The sequence below is a fragment of the Acomys minous genome (assembly GCF_964271855.1).
Source record: "Acomys minous genome assembly, chromosome: 19".
NCBI lineage: Eukaryota > Metazoa > Chordata > Mammalia > Rodentia > Muridae > Acomys > Acomys minous.
Genome location: NC_140499.1, coordinates 56410814 through 56425946, shown reverse-complemented (window position 1 = coordinate 56425946; position 15133 = coordinate 56410814). Strand labels below are relative to the sequence as shown.

At 44.6% G+C, this 15133-nt stretch overlaps 1 protein-coding gene across 4 annotated transcripts in view; it reads left to right on the top strand.

The window, feature by feature from the left end:
* TMEM131L (transmembrane 131 like) overlaps nt 1–15133 on the top strand; it is a 134379-nt gene that overhangs the window by 69043 nt on the left and 50203 nt on the right. For all 4 annotated transcript variants that reach the window (XM_084768806.1, XM_084768805.1, XM_084768807.1 and 1 more), the window contains exons 5-7: nt 4245–4368; nt 5226–5342; nt 5854–5970. In XM_084768806.1, coding sequence (XP_084624932.1) covers nt 4245–4368; nt 5226–5342; nt 5854–5970 — 358 coding nt within the window. The remainder of the gene's footprint in view (nt 1–4244; nt 4369–5225; nt 5343–5853; nt 5971–15133) is intronic.

Genomic DNA, 15133 nt, shown 5'->3' with positions numbered 1-15133 from the left:
TAAACTTAAAGTATTTTTTAAAATTCTACAGTTGGTGAGTGAGTGTATGTGTGTGTGTGTGTGTGTGTGTGTGTGTGTGTGTATGTGTGTGTACTACATTTGTCGTCATTAGCCACATGCATTAATTGCTGGTTCTGCTGTCTACAAACCATATGGAATGATTATGTAAAGAGCTTTAGTTTGAAAGGGTTACTGATTTATAGACTTGAGCTGCCTTTAGATGATTCAGCTACGCTATGTTAGTACTTTACAGTTTTCAGTGTGTGGTTGTGTTTTATGTCATTTGAGTTGAGTTGCTTTATCCTTTTGTTTTGTTTGAGATAAGGTCTCACTCACTAAGTGGCCCTAGCTAGCCTGGACCTCAAGTAGACAAGGCTGGCCTCAAGCTTGTGGCAAACCTCTTGGCTCTGCCTCTGGAATTCTGGAATTCTGGACGTGCAGTACCTGACCCTTCATCATTTGAGTTTCCTTGAGCCCTGCAGTGATAACCTAGGCAGGCATTGTCTGAGCATGCACATCTCAATTTCGAATGTCTCTGTACTTGAGCACGGGACACAGAAGTCTACACATGTGTCGCTTGAGTAGTGCAGTTTGCCCAGGGTCACATTACAACAAAGGGGGAGAGGTGGAACCAAGCTGTCACTCATCATGCTAGCTTTTATGGTAGTAAATTGCAGACTGTCTGGGCTGGAGAGATGGCTCAGCCGTTAAAGTCTAGGCTCACAACCAAAATGCAGACTGTCATTTTCTTAAAGTTAAAAAAAACACCCTGTGAACATATACAGGGGGAGGAGGTCCCCCTCAGTCACAGTCGTAGGGGAGGGGAGTAGGGGGAAAGCGGGAGGGAGGGAGGAATGGGAGGATACAAGGGATGGGATAACAATTTAGATGTAATATGAATACATTAATAAGATATTTTTTAGAAGGCAAAAAAAGTTTAAAAAACAAAAACTCCCCAAGACTGAACTTTAGTTTTATTTATAACACGCTTTAAAAAGGCACTTGTGATTTCCTTGTTTCCACCCACCTGGCTGCTTTATCATTATTAGACTAGAACAGGAGCTGATTCCCTCGCTTCCCTGGTCCAGCATTCACCCTCGTTACCTTGGTGTCAGCCTCAGGCGACAACGCACTCTCTCCGAGCTTCAGTTTCCATTTCAGCTTCAGAATCAGGATCTTGTTACTGCTTTGTGTTTCTTCTGCTCCCTGGGAGCTTACCCTGAGGCCTAAACTTCTGGTTCGAAGACGAGAGAAGTGTTAATCATTCATACATTTTCATCATTCTTTTGTCGTATTAAATTAATAGATTGTCTTCCAGTTGTCACTACTGAAGGAAATTCATACCCTTTTAACACATGTAAAAATAGAATATTGAAAAGTAGGATAAAAATAGCCAGTGGTAAGGAGGCTTCTGTGTCAGCTGGGATTCTGGTGACTGCAGCCACCCTGCTGTGGAGAGCACTGCCATCTCTCCTTAATGCCTTTCCCTGTGTTCTTGGAAACCAGAACACTTGTGTTCAAGTATGTGAATAGTATGTAAAGCATTGGAAGACAGGTTTACATGGCTTGTGCACTGGTTGGTGCCTTTTGCTTAAGGCCACTGAAGTCTTCATTCATTTATGGCAAGAAAGGCAGATCTGAGCCCTTATGTTTCTAGTAGGGCTTTTGTTATTGTTTGTGTGTTTTGGTTGTTTCTCTGTGTAGCCCTGGCTATCCTGGAGCCTGCTCTATAGAACAGGCTGGTCTTGAACTCAGAGATCCACCTGCCTCTGCCTTTTAATTGCTAGGATTGAAGGCGTGCACCACCATACCTGGCAGGAAAAGATGTTTTTAATTGAATTATCTGAGGGCTAGAGTGGTGGCTAAGCAGGTGAGAGTGCTCGCTGCGCTTCCAGAGACCACAAGGTCAGTTTCAGCATCCATATTGGGCATCTCGCAGCCACCGTTAACTCCAGCTCCAGGAGGCCTGACACTCCTGTTTGAAATCTGTGGGTATCCCCCCCCCCCGCCCCAATTCATACACTTGTGACATACACTCACTCAGATGCATATACATACACATAAATGAAAAAAGTAAATTAAAATTTGAATACCAGGAGAAACAAGGTTTTAATCACACGGATGTGTGCTTTATAAGTGGAGGTCCTAAAATACTTATTATTTAAAATACACATCAGATATATTAAAATCTTTCATTAAGATAAATGTTAAAAAAAAGTCACCATGAGAGTTGGGACAAAACGTCCAAACACTGAACGGCAGCCACACGGTGTTTCTTATGAGAGAAACAACATGCATGTATTGTTCTTGCTTAAGTGAACTTTTCCCAGGCTGGTCTTGTCCTCAGTCTCACAATCCTGCTGGAATAACCAGCACATCTTTATTATCAGAAAAGATGGAACAAGGTCTAAGAAATACAAGCATAACACATGAGGTTCTTGCTTAAGTTGGAATGTAGGTCTCCTTGGGGGCCATACTAATAAGACCTGCAGATCTGGGTAGCTGCAAGGAGGACTGCAGTGCAGTCCAGCAGGCTCTGCTGCAGCCCGATGGAGCTGGTAAAGTCAGTGCTGGACAGCAGGAGTCAGAATGAAATGACCGGACCCATTGCAGACGGGTGGGCTGGAGGCCCCTCCTGTGCTCCGTAGTCTCCTCGCTAGGCCACCAGCCAAAGCCTTGACGTGACGGCGTCTCCATTAGATCATCACTGGGTGGTTGGCAGGAGGTTTTCAAGCTGTGTGCAAAGCCTTCTGCCTGTGCAGGTTTTTGTTTTCCTTTTAAGACAGGATTTCCCTCTGTACCTCAGGCCTGAAACTTGTGATTTCCCCAGCGTCAGCCTCCCAAATGCTCTCCCACTCACCGTATCGAGCACCATGGAAACCCTGCCCCTCCCCCCCCATCTTTTCCTTTCTTCCCAAACTATCATAAAAATTTATTTACCAAAAAGTTCAGAATGAAGATATTCTTGTCCTGATTTTAAGAGTAAATTAAAATAGGCATTAAGGAAGGGATGTGGGTTTCTGTGACCAGTGCCCACATAAGCTTGTTCCAGGGCTCTGAACACCACGGTTTGATTCCCTCATGTTGTTCTTCTGCCCAGAGTTGTCATCTCCATACAGTGATGAGTCCTGTGACAAAGGGGAAATTGCCCTGATACTCCTTGGATACTTGCCACCATTTAATTTCAGTGATAACCTTTTGTGCACACACTTTTCAGTTGAGGAGGGCAGGCTCAGAGCAGCTCTTAAGTGGTGAATACAATTTCTCATCTAAATAGATCTTGATTTGAATTAGAAACCCTAGATACATTCGTACATGCCAGAGTGTGTTTGGTTTTTATAAACAAACAAACATGAAAGCACTTAATAACCCAGATATGCCAAATTCTTACAACATAGAAACAGATGGGGTGCTAGTTAAGAGCACTAGCTAATCTTCCAGACGACCCGGGTTCAGTTCCCAGCACCCCCATGGCAGTTCACAACTGTTTGTAACCCCAGTTCCAGGGGGTCTGACACTCTCACACACATATGCATGGAGGCAGACCACCAGTGCACATCAAAATAAATAAATATTTTTGTTTTTAAAACTGTTGTGTATTAAACGTTTTATTTCCAATAAGATTTGATAATTGTTTTGAGAACTTTTCTCTCCAGAAGGGGTAGGAATTGAGTATCTTACTAAAGTCCCAGTGATAAAGCAAAGCATGATTTTTCCAAAGGGGAACCAGTGAGTGTCTTGGCTTTGCTTATAGACCATGGATGAAGAGCTACTGGCAAGAGCATGGGTAGCCCAAGTAGCCCCACCGAGAAGTCCTTACCCAGCATGCACTCCAGCTCCCCGGGGCTGTGTCGACTGTGCCTCCTCCCTTCGGGTCTCCAAAGACTGTATACTCCAGCCCCTGCCCATGGTCACGTGCAAGTGTAAAGAACAGTTTCCCCAGCCTCTCCTTCACGAGGGAATGCCAGCTGTCAACAAGCCAGCTGTAATCTTTTGCCACCAGACACAGCTGAACTGAGGGTGATGGAGGCTTCTGGCCCTGAGGCTAGGACTGTCCACCCTGTTTCCTTTTTAACTTTACAGTGGACATGAATAGCTCTCTGGGGTTAGGTATGTATAGCCTAAGAGCTGTAGCTCAGTGGGGCGCATGGCACCCCGGGGTCAGTCCTTAGCATAAGTGCATGTGTGTGAATATGCGTGACACTGGTAACCACAGCACCTTGCCTCTCCACCTCCCCACCCAGGTCCCTGGGGCACCCTGCAGCGAAGCTTCTCTATGCCTACAACCCGAGCAGGGACAGTGAGGTTGTGGTGAACTCAGTGTTCACAGCTGCTCGACATTTTCACGTGCCACCTGTCCACTGCAGGGTGAGTGTTGCTGACTGCTTATCTTTCTGCTCATATCCCCCTCTTTCCGGCCCATGTTTGCATTTCCTAGCTCTTTGTTTGCTTTACGTGTACTGTTTCATCCATTTTCATAATTTTGGTGGCTCTGGGTATTTACTGGGGAAACATGTTTAAAGAAGCTGTAGTAATGTCTCTGTGTTTAGCATGGCGTTATCATGGCTGAGAAGGCTCACATAATTGCTCTTAAGGTTGTCACGGATACTGAGGCTTCTGAACCTCGTGCTGGGTTTAGAGTTGTACCTTCTCAGACTTTGTCAGTCAGAGCTCCTTGTGGATGCAGCATCTGCTGTAGCTTGTGTGGCAGCAGGGCTGCAGCCTCTAGTCCTCGGTCGTCTTCTGCTCACCTTGAACATCACTAAGCTCTTACCTATTTTGATTACTGTGTCTGCTTGATGTCAAGAATTTTTCACAAACTACTGAGACCAAGGCAATGTTAACGGAGAGCCCTTCTACATTTGGTTTACGCCGATAAACACTGCCTGGGTTTGAGTAAGATGTTGGCATATGTAATAGTAAATCTATACAACTGACATAATCCTCCGTACTTAAATAGAAACAGCTATGTGAGATAAAGACAAGTGAACCCGTGGAGAGAGTAGAGAGGGAAGACCCAGGACTCCAGTCTGGAGTGGGAGACCTGGGCAGTTATTTGCCCTGAGTTGGCAACTGTTTTTGTGGTGACACAGATGATCAGTTTGGAGAGGCTCAGAGCTTCGTGATGCTGGTGGAGGGGACAGGATGTGCAGGGAACTGTTTGCAGTCAAAAGGAAAATCCGTGCTCACTGTTCCAGATGGCTAACGAGGTGCTTTCCTTTCAGGTCGTTCCAGCGATGGGGAAAACTTCCTTCAGAATTATTTTCTTACCTACCGAGGAAGGGAGCATTGAAAGCTCTTTATTTATTAATACCTCCTCACACGGAGTCCTTTCCTATCATGTAAGTAGCTTGTCCTTTGAAGTGTTTTAGAATGAAGCAAAAACTATATGCCATACAGTCTTTTAGAATAAAACCCAGTAGGCTTTTCCCTCTCAGACAGGTGTGAGGGCTGCTCCAAGGGCCTCCCTGACACTTCTGCCTGCCTCCTCTTGCAGGAGTTATTTGTGGTCAGGAGACACCGCCATGTGTATGGCCCGCAACATCGCTGTTCAAGTCAAGATACTGGGAAGGGTACATGTGCTGGTGTTCGGAGAACAGGGACCTTAACCCAAGTATGGTACCCAGGGCAGCCTAAACATTCAAGCACCAGAATATGTTGTTTGTGCTTAATTCTCACCAGGTTCCACTAAACACGTTGGTCCCACATCAGAAGAGGTGTCCCTGACAGGAGTTTTACTTATAAGGAACATTTAGGGTTTTCGTAGCTGAAGTTGGATGTGCTGGTCAGCACTGTGTGCAGACAAAGCATTCTCACACTGACAGACCCTGTGTCTCTTTCGATTTCCTGCAGGTATCTGGAGTGGGCGCTCGCAGAGTCTCTACCGAAGGGTCTGTGGAGCCGCTGCCGAACGCGTACTTCCTGCTTCCACAGGTCCAGAGTATTCAGCTTTCACAGACACAGGCACAGGTCATTTTACTAGAGCTGCTTTGAACTAACTTGTAGTTCAACAAGCGCATCTGTTTTCTGTGGTCAATTAGGGCCTGACTATTTTGAGAAGTCTGGAGCTATGGAAATAATAGATGTGTTTAAAGTGTCAGTGAAATCCTTGCCCTTTTGTTCCTTTCTTTCTCCTTCCTCCCTTTTCTTCCTTCCTTTCTTTCTTTCATTTCTTGCGTGCGTGCATGCATGCGTGTGTGCATGTGTACACATGTATGTGCCTGAATCCCGGGCCTCATTCATGCTAGGCAAGTGTTCTTCCGCTGAGCTGTAGCCAGCTCTACATACTTCATAGCAGCCTAGAGCCGCTACGCCACAGTTTTCTGCCTCTATTGCTGCCATATAAAATGGTTGTTTCTTTATTGTTAACCACTGGGGCTGTGTGCTCATGTTTCTTTACTTTCCATTTCCTTGGCTATAATTTCACAGTGAGGCTGTAGTCATAGACAGACCATGAGCTGTTCTACAGGCCTTGTTAAATCTTTCTGGCTGCTCTTTAGGAAGACAGGAAGAACCATTCTAGAGCCACCAGCAGTGACAGGCTTTCCAAGATGATTACCACCCTCTTCCTCTTCCTGCTTCTCGTCCTGCCTGGTCATGGCTTAGAGAGGGAAGCACTTGGTTTTTTGGTGTTTTGAGACAGGGCCTTACTCTGTACCTCTGGCTGGCCTGGAACTTGCTATGTAGACCAGCCTTGCTGCAGATTTGCAAAGATTTGCCTGCCTCTGCCTCCCAAGTTCTGGGATTAAAGATGTGCACAACCGCACCCTGCAGAAGGAACACTTTTTCATGTTTTAATAATTCTATATAATTGAAAACTTTTCATGCACATGTCGCTAGCAGCTTACAGAGTTTTGGTCCTTAGCTGCCTTTTTCACAAACTACAAATTGAGCCCATCCATTCCCTGCTTAAAACCCTTCAGTGTGCTCCTTCAGGTGTTAAAAACACCCATTCCTCAGTGCTGTCCTTACCCTGTGCAACCTTGCATGCCAGAGACTGAAACCAGTGTATGAAAGGCAGACACTATGCTCCTGAGGGGCCACCTCCAGCCCTGGGTCTGGATCGGCAGTCCTATTGCACACCACCCTCTTCTCACCTTGTTGAGCTAGTGTCCCGTGTCCCCTCCCCCTCCCCCCGTGGCTTATGTGTGCCATTTGCCCTCGCCACATGTCCTCTGCAGCTGCAGTTTTCCCAGGCCTCCACTCCTTGTCTCTAGTTTGTTCTTATGTAACCTCTCTCGGTTCAGGGGTTTCTATGGGAGCTGTCCTCTCTTCCCAGCCTGGCTCCGGGGCTTTACGAAAACTATTTTCCTTCCCTTCTGAGCACACACGTCATGCATGAGTTGGAGAGGTGGCACAGTGGTTAAGAGCTGATGTCAAACTCTCAGTACCCACACAGACAGCCAGGCATGTCCCTGTGCCTGTAACCACAGTATGGTGGGGATAGTGACAGGAGGATCACTGGGGCTTGCTGGCTACCATATAGCTCCAGGTTCCTTAACAGACCCTGTCACAACTAAAAAAACGAATCAGGGTACCTGGCATCATCCTCTGACATACAAGACCTGTGTGCACATACACATATGCACACTACATAATATAATCACCATCTGAACTTTGCTCCACACTCCATGAAAGCACTGAGGGCTGATCCAGTTTTCCAGGAGGCTCCCTTCACCTCACCAGGTGGCTGTGGCTGAGACCCCTCTCTAAGTTGTCTGTAGGCTTTGTGGTTTTCCTCACTGGGCAGTTTTCTGTTCCTGCCCTAGGCCTGCCCTGGTGATAGTGACTTGGCTTTTCTTGATCCCTGTTTCTGCTCTAGCAGATACAGGTTGAGCATCTTGATCCCAAAAATGTGAAATATAAGACATTCAAAAATCCCACACTGTCTGGGTATGGACATAGGATGTTCCCAATGGGAAATTTCACACATGATCTCACATAATCATTTACACTTAAAACACATACACACTAAAAATTGTATATATGAGGTCCATTATGTAATATGTACATGAAGTATAAATAAATTTTATGTTTAAACTTGGGTACCTTCCCTAATGCATTGCATTATGTATATGCAAATATCCCAGAAATAAAAAACAGCCTAGACCTAAGATGTTTCTGGCCATGCACATTTGGGAAAAGGGAATTTTAACCTATGGTTCACTTTTTGCCATTTTTTCTTTTGTGCATTTTAGCTTATTTTAATAGTTTTACTGGTGCATAAGTGACACTTATCTATCCATTGAAAGATGACAGCTGAGTGTGGTTATCATAGTCACAGAATTGTGGATGGCCATTACTTGCTTCAGGCTCTGGTAGCTGTATGTGAGGGGTTAGTAACTAAACTGTCCAAACGGCTGCTCTATTATAAGGGAGGACTTTTATTATGAGTAAGAGACAGAGAGCATCCAGAAGCATCTGGAAGGTTCCAGAGCAGAGGGAAAAGAAAGACTGGACATGGCCAGGGCTGTGTCAAGGGAATCAAGAACAGTGACAAGGAGAGGCAGAGAATAGTGGGCAGGGGTGTAAAGAGACCCGGGATCTGAGGCTTGAGGGGCCAAGAGGCTGATGTGTGGCTTTGAAATGTATGACAGGTGCTTGGGAATAGGGACTGAGGGAGCCTGGAAGCCAGCATGGACTTTGATATGCTGATAGCTGCCACAGGGATGTGTCAATGGAGAGCATGTGTCCCCTTCTGCCAGAGTCAAGGGAAAAGACTCATTTGGGGCACTGGGAACGTGGTTCACAAATTCCTGACAAACACTGGCTTTTCTCTGCCAGAAATCCTTCTGTACTCCGGCTTGAGATCATTTCTGGATGTACGAACTGCCTGAGGCCTAGCAGTGGCCACGCCCCATGGCTTGTCTCTGGATTCGTCTGTTCTGCACACTTCACATCAAGTGGTGTTTTGTGATTGGCATCAGTCCCTTAACACAGACTCAGGTTTCGTCACACCTTTCCTTTCCTTGTGTTGCTGAAGAGCATGTCTGGGCACCATCACCCTGCGTGTACCTTCAGTTCCTGTGGGTGGTTAGTGTTTTTGGCTGTTATGAATATTGTTACTATAGGCAGTTGTTTGTGTGTGTGGAATAGTATTTTTTTGTTCTCTTGGATCTTACTTTCTATTACTTTGATTACTGTGATGAGACTGAGCCAAAAGCAACTTGGGGAAGACAGGGTTTATTTCATCTTACAGCTTGCATCACGAAGGGAATTTGGGGCAGGAGCACAAGGCAGGAAACAAGAGGCAGGAACAGAAGCAGAGACCATGCTGCTCACTGGCTTGTTCTTCATGGCTTGTATAGCTTGCCTTCGTATGCAAGCCAGGACCAGCCCAAGGGCAGCACTGATAATAGTGGCTCCAGCCTTCCCACATCAATCATTAATCAAGCAAATTCCCCCACAGACTTGCCCACAGGCCCATCTGATTAGCGCACCTTCTTAATTGAGGTTCCCTCTTCCCAGATGGCTCTAGGTTATGTCAAGTTGACCAAAAAAAAAAAAACCCTAACCAACACAGATGCAGACCTAGGAGAGTAACTTGTTAAGTAATATATTTTAGGAGCTGTCAAAACCTTTTGAAAGTGGTTACATCACTTTATAGTGCCACTAGCAATGTTCATCAGCTTTGCCAAAGCTTCGTATCTATCATCTGATCTCTTTTTAAAGCAGCCACTCTGATGTGGCGCCAAGTCATTTGATTTGCATTTCCGTAATGGCTAAACCGAAGAGCATCTTTTTGAACGCTCATCCGCACTCGTGTATTATTTGTGAAGATGTGTCTGTTTATGTAGCTTGCCCTCCCTGTAAATACTTGAGGTATTTTGTCTGGCGTGGGGTAGGATGGGGGTGCATGCATGCCATGGTAGAGGTCTGAGGACAGCTTCGTTAAGCTGTTCTCCTCTTCCCCTGTGTGGGTTTGGGGTTTTCAACTCAGCCTCCAAGTGTTAGTCTATCTGACTGTTCCCTCCTCTTTTTTAATTTTCACTTTTAAATAGTTTTTTAAATGTAGATCAGAATGACTTTTGAAACTATACGTAGCCAAAGATGACCTAGAACCTCCCACCCTGTTTTCCCTCCTGAGCATTGGAGTCACGTGTGTGCACCATGCCCATGTATATAATGCTAAGAGCAAACCAAAGGCTTTCTGCTTGCTAGACAACTGAGCTACATCCCTCTTTCTTCCTTTTTCTCATTTTAAATTGTGTTGTCATTTCTTTTTGAGAAGTATAAGCTTTCTGTCCTGGAGGTTAAGTTCCTGATTTGTAAATAGTTTTTCCCACTCTGTAGATTGTGGTCGCCCCCCTCCCCCCTTATTTGTTTGTTTTTCGAGACAGGGTTTCTCTGTGTTGTAGCCCTGGCTGTCCTGGAACTCACTATATAGACCAAGCAGGTGATTTGCCTGCCTCTGCCTCCCTGAGTGCTGGAGATTAAAGGCACGTGCCACCACTCTGGGAGTCTTCTGTTGAGAGTATTCTTTGAAGTACAAAAGACAGATTTTGATAAAGTCCTGTTTGTCTGATTTTTCCCTTTGGTTAGTTTTATTTTTAGTATCCTACTTAAAGATTATCCAAGATAATGCAGTTCACCTGTTCATGACCAGTCGTCTTCAGTCTTGTGACTGGCGTGAGGAAGATGCCCGTGGTCCAGGGGCCCCCATCCCATCTCGTCCCTTGTCAGCCTTGTCATCATTCCTCCCCCTTGAGTTGTGGGGTTTCTCCTTCACTTTTGTTTATATGGAGATTTGTGACTTAAGTCAGCCTCTTTTAGACATTGCTCTGTCCACAGTCAGTCCGTCCATCCATCAGTCAACAGATATTTCTTGAGTGTTCCAGTAAATAATTAGGCTGTGAACAAAGTACAGTACCTCTACTCTCTCTCTTTTTTTGTTTTGTTTTGTTTTTTGAGACTCACTTTGTAGACCAGGCTGGCCTTGAACTCACAGAGATGGGTCTGCCTCTGCCTCCCAAGTTCTGGGATTAAAGGTGTGCGCCACCACCACGTGGCCAGTACCCCTACTCTTGTGCTGAATGGATTTCGAAGTTTGTAGACAAAACTGGTCATTTGTCAGAGAGCGACACTTAGGGCTAGTGCAGACATCTGAAAGTGTTTCCCAGAAGTTCCATATTTCACTTTCTCTTATCTCAGCCAGGGTTAGGAAAAGAACATTCTTAAGATTTTTTTTAGCACTTATTATATACTTGAAAGTAAAAATCCTACAGAATGTAAACCTAGGAAAGAGTTATGGGATCTCTAAGGATGTATCCCTACTGTGATATCTCCGCACGGAAGCTGTTTGCTTGTGTGCACATGTGCTCCTCGTGGGCCCGTTGTTGCCAGCTCATGTCAAAAGGAAAACATCATTTTAAATACTGTCTGCATGGGATTTCTACTTCTGCTAATGTTGCTCTCCCAGGGTGGAAGGTCGTGTGTAGGAGGTCATAATTTCCTCCAAGGAGTCCCGGTACTCAAGGCACAATTGTGGCCTTTTTAATTTTTTTTATTTTTTATTTCCTAGTAGCAGGCTGGAAAGTATGTCAGGCACAGCTAAAGAGTGAGATGTCTAGACAGAAGTGAGCACATCATGAACTTTAAAAAAAAAATGCTTCTTCAGGTAACTTCAATTTGTTTAAGGAGAAAATGTGATGTTAAGAAAAGATGTAGAGTTATTTTACATGGCTCAATTAAGTCATATAAAAACTGGGACCAAGATGATAGAATAACTGAAAAATGCTTTCGGGTGAAACAGGAGACTCATAGAAATGTTGTTTTTGTGTATGTGGCCTGGGGTGGGGTGTCTCTCTTTGGTAATGTGATCATCTGTGGCTTATAGGCGGAAGTACAAGCTCCTTAGCTTTGTTAAAACGCAAGGCTGTCCCTCGCCCGGCCGCCTTCTCCATGCTCCATGCGCCTGCCTCTTCCTTCTGAGCTTCTCATCCTCCTCAGAGCAGGCCTTCCCTTTCTGCCACATCCTCCTCCCCGCCCCCACCCAGCCCTATTGTAATACTCTGCTTCCTGCTCTTCCTGGGGGCTCTCCTGGACAGGGCCCAGTTTGTCATTTTTAGAATGTCCACATCAACTCACTGGGTAGTGCATTGAAGGCCCCTGAGTTTTAAATAGATAGGTGAGTCAATGAGAATTTGAGCCATGATCCCCAAATAGCACATGTAGCGGTCGCTCCCTCCAGGCTTTGCAGAGCTTCACCGTCTCACCCTCCCCACCCCCCTACCCACCCCCGGGGCTGACCTTCAGCACACTTACCAACATGGCCGGAGATTTGGTCCTATTTTAGAAATTGTTGAAAGGACTTAGAGTTTAAATTACTCGGTTGGAGTCAAGATTAGATTAGGATTGCAAATGACAACTGAGCATACTTTAATTTTTTTCCCCAAATGTAGTAACTGTCATAATGATTTTCCTCTGTATTGAATTATTTCATGATATAGGAAAGAAAAATGCCAATAAAAATTTTTGCAGCATTTTTATTATGGCAACAAAATAGAGACAGTTTAAGACTCCACAGTGGAAAAAGGATTTGGCCAATTGAATTGTCAGCTTAGCAGCATATTCCAGCTCCTTCCAGTCTGATTAGGAGGTCCAGGTGGAAGTACTTGACAAGCAGGAAATGCCCAAGGTTGACTGTGCTCTCACAGTGTAGCTTTGTGCTGGGTAGAGTGCTAGCTGACAAAAAGGCAACACTTTTGTGTATGTCTTAGCTTGGTTTTTATTGATGTGATAAATTCCATGGCCAAAAGCAGCTTGGGGAGAAGAGGGCTTTTTTGGCTTATATATCCCAAGACCACTGAGGGAAACCCAGGCAGGAACTGATGCGGAGGTCGTGTAGGGGTGAGGCTTGTTGGCTTGCTCAGCCTGTTTTCTTATGCCATCCAGGACCACCTGCTCAGAGGTCCCGCTGCCCCCAGTGAGCTGAGCCCTTCCTATCAATTATTTGTCAAACATATGCCTCACAGACTTGCCTACAGGCCGGTGTGATGGTTTCCTTATTCCAGATAATCCTGGGTAGCTTATGTCAGGTTGATAAGAAACTAACCAGCACAGTATATCTTGCAATTCTGAATAATTAATATATGATTTCATTATTACCTCTCCCTTTCCTTCTTCCAACCCCTTTCATGGCCTCTTTTTCAAGTTTAAAACCTCGTTTTTCTCTAATTATTACGGTTATATATGTATAACTATCACATGACTATATAAGTGCGATCTGCTGAGCCTGTTTAATGTAGCTTGAACGTGTGGTCCCAGAGCTGACCACCTGGTATTGGATAACCAAGCATGGGTTCATCCCTGGGGAAGCCCAATTCTCCGCCTCTCAGCGGTTACTAATTGCCTATAGCTGTTTGTTCAGGAATTGCTCCCATGAAAAATATTTTTTAAAATGTTTTCTTTAATGCCTTCTTGAATCCAGGCTTCTTACACATGGAGAATGTCTTATTGATTTATTTGGTCAAAACATTTTTTGAAACATGTTGTCCCAGTAACCATTTGTGTGAAAGGCTAAAAAGAACTTAAAATTTTGGAATCACTATAAAACAATAATTGTCTAAAGTGACATTAAAATATGAGAAGCCAGCCGGGTGTGGTGGCGCACACCTTTAATCCCAGCACTCGGGAGGCAGAGGCAGGCGGATCACTGTGAGTTCGAAGCCAGCCTGGTCTACAAAGCGAGTTCAGGACAGCCAAGGCTACACAGAGAAACCCTGTCTCAAAAAACCAAAAAAAAAAAAAAAGGGAAGCCTAGAGAAGTTATAATTAAAGTGAATTTATGGTATATAGTTGTACTGTGCACACACACTTGTGCATGGTAACACACTATTGTCTAAAAAGAATGTTTTCAAGATATTTTGTGTTTGCAAAAATTATGAATTTGCACAAAAACATGGGAAACAAAACTAGAGAAGTGAGAAGTAGAGCTTGGAGTTGAGGGAGGGTGGATTTAACCAGTGTTTGCTGGGTGTGTGTGTGAGTGTGTGTGTGTGTCTGTGTGTGAGAAAATACCACACTGAACACTGCTGATAAGTGCTATGCTGGGAGCATATGCCAGTATGCTATGTAATGATATGCTAGTAAAAAAATACTACAAAGCACAGCCATATTTGGCAAAGGTCACCAATATTAACACCTGTTGTCATCTGTAATTTCCTAGTTTATGTGTGGATGAGGGATAGCTCCGCACCAGTGACCATGTTGCTGCGCTCTGTGGTGAAAACACTTTTTTGGGCTGCGTGCTGTCTAACACCCCTCTGACCAGGAGTTACTAGCCTTTCAGAACTGGCGCCGCCTTTGCCTCGTGCCTGCCAGGAGCAGGTGCTGGAGCCCCATGGGAAGGTGGCCAAGGAGCTGCTGTCGCATAGCTACCTTCATGGGTGCTGATCCCTGTCAGTTTAGTATGACAGTCAGTGGTGGAAGTGCTAAAGCCAGTGTGGGGAACAAGACTTGAGAAGGAATATTTTTCACTCACACTTGGACAAAGGAGAAATGGAAAGGGCACATTTTTCTTTTTTTAAAAATGTACTGCAAAAATTTAATCTAGGATATGGAGGGGGAACATAGAAAATAGGGACAGTCTACAGGCCCCATAGTGGTTCTGGTCTCCTGACTGTCCACATGATTAGTTGAGTGGAGGGAGCAGTTTCTTGAAACACTTCTGCAGTTTAGATGAGGCATGTTTATATGTTTTCCTCTACCAGATTATAAGCTATATCAAGCTTTATGTCCTAACTAATAAATGACACAGTCTGGAAACACACACACACACACACACACACACACACACACACACACACACCACGTATCAGTTGCATTTATCAGCAGCATTCAGTATAGTATATTGATGAATGGTAATAATTGAACTAATTATTAGATAATTAAATTACCTTAAAAGGAAATTATAAGCTGTTTGAGAAATTATGGCCTACAGTTTTTTTTTAAATTTCTTTCAAATATTCATTGTATTAGAATATGGTAGAAACTTCTGTTAGAAGACTTACAGCTGTCTCATTGGCACTGTTTCCTGACTAGTTCTGAACCTGGTGCATGTGAGGAGTCAGGAGGTAGAAAGCTAAGCATGATTGAGCCAGACATGGTGGAGGATGCCTTTATCCCAGCACTC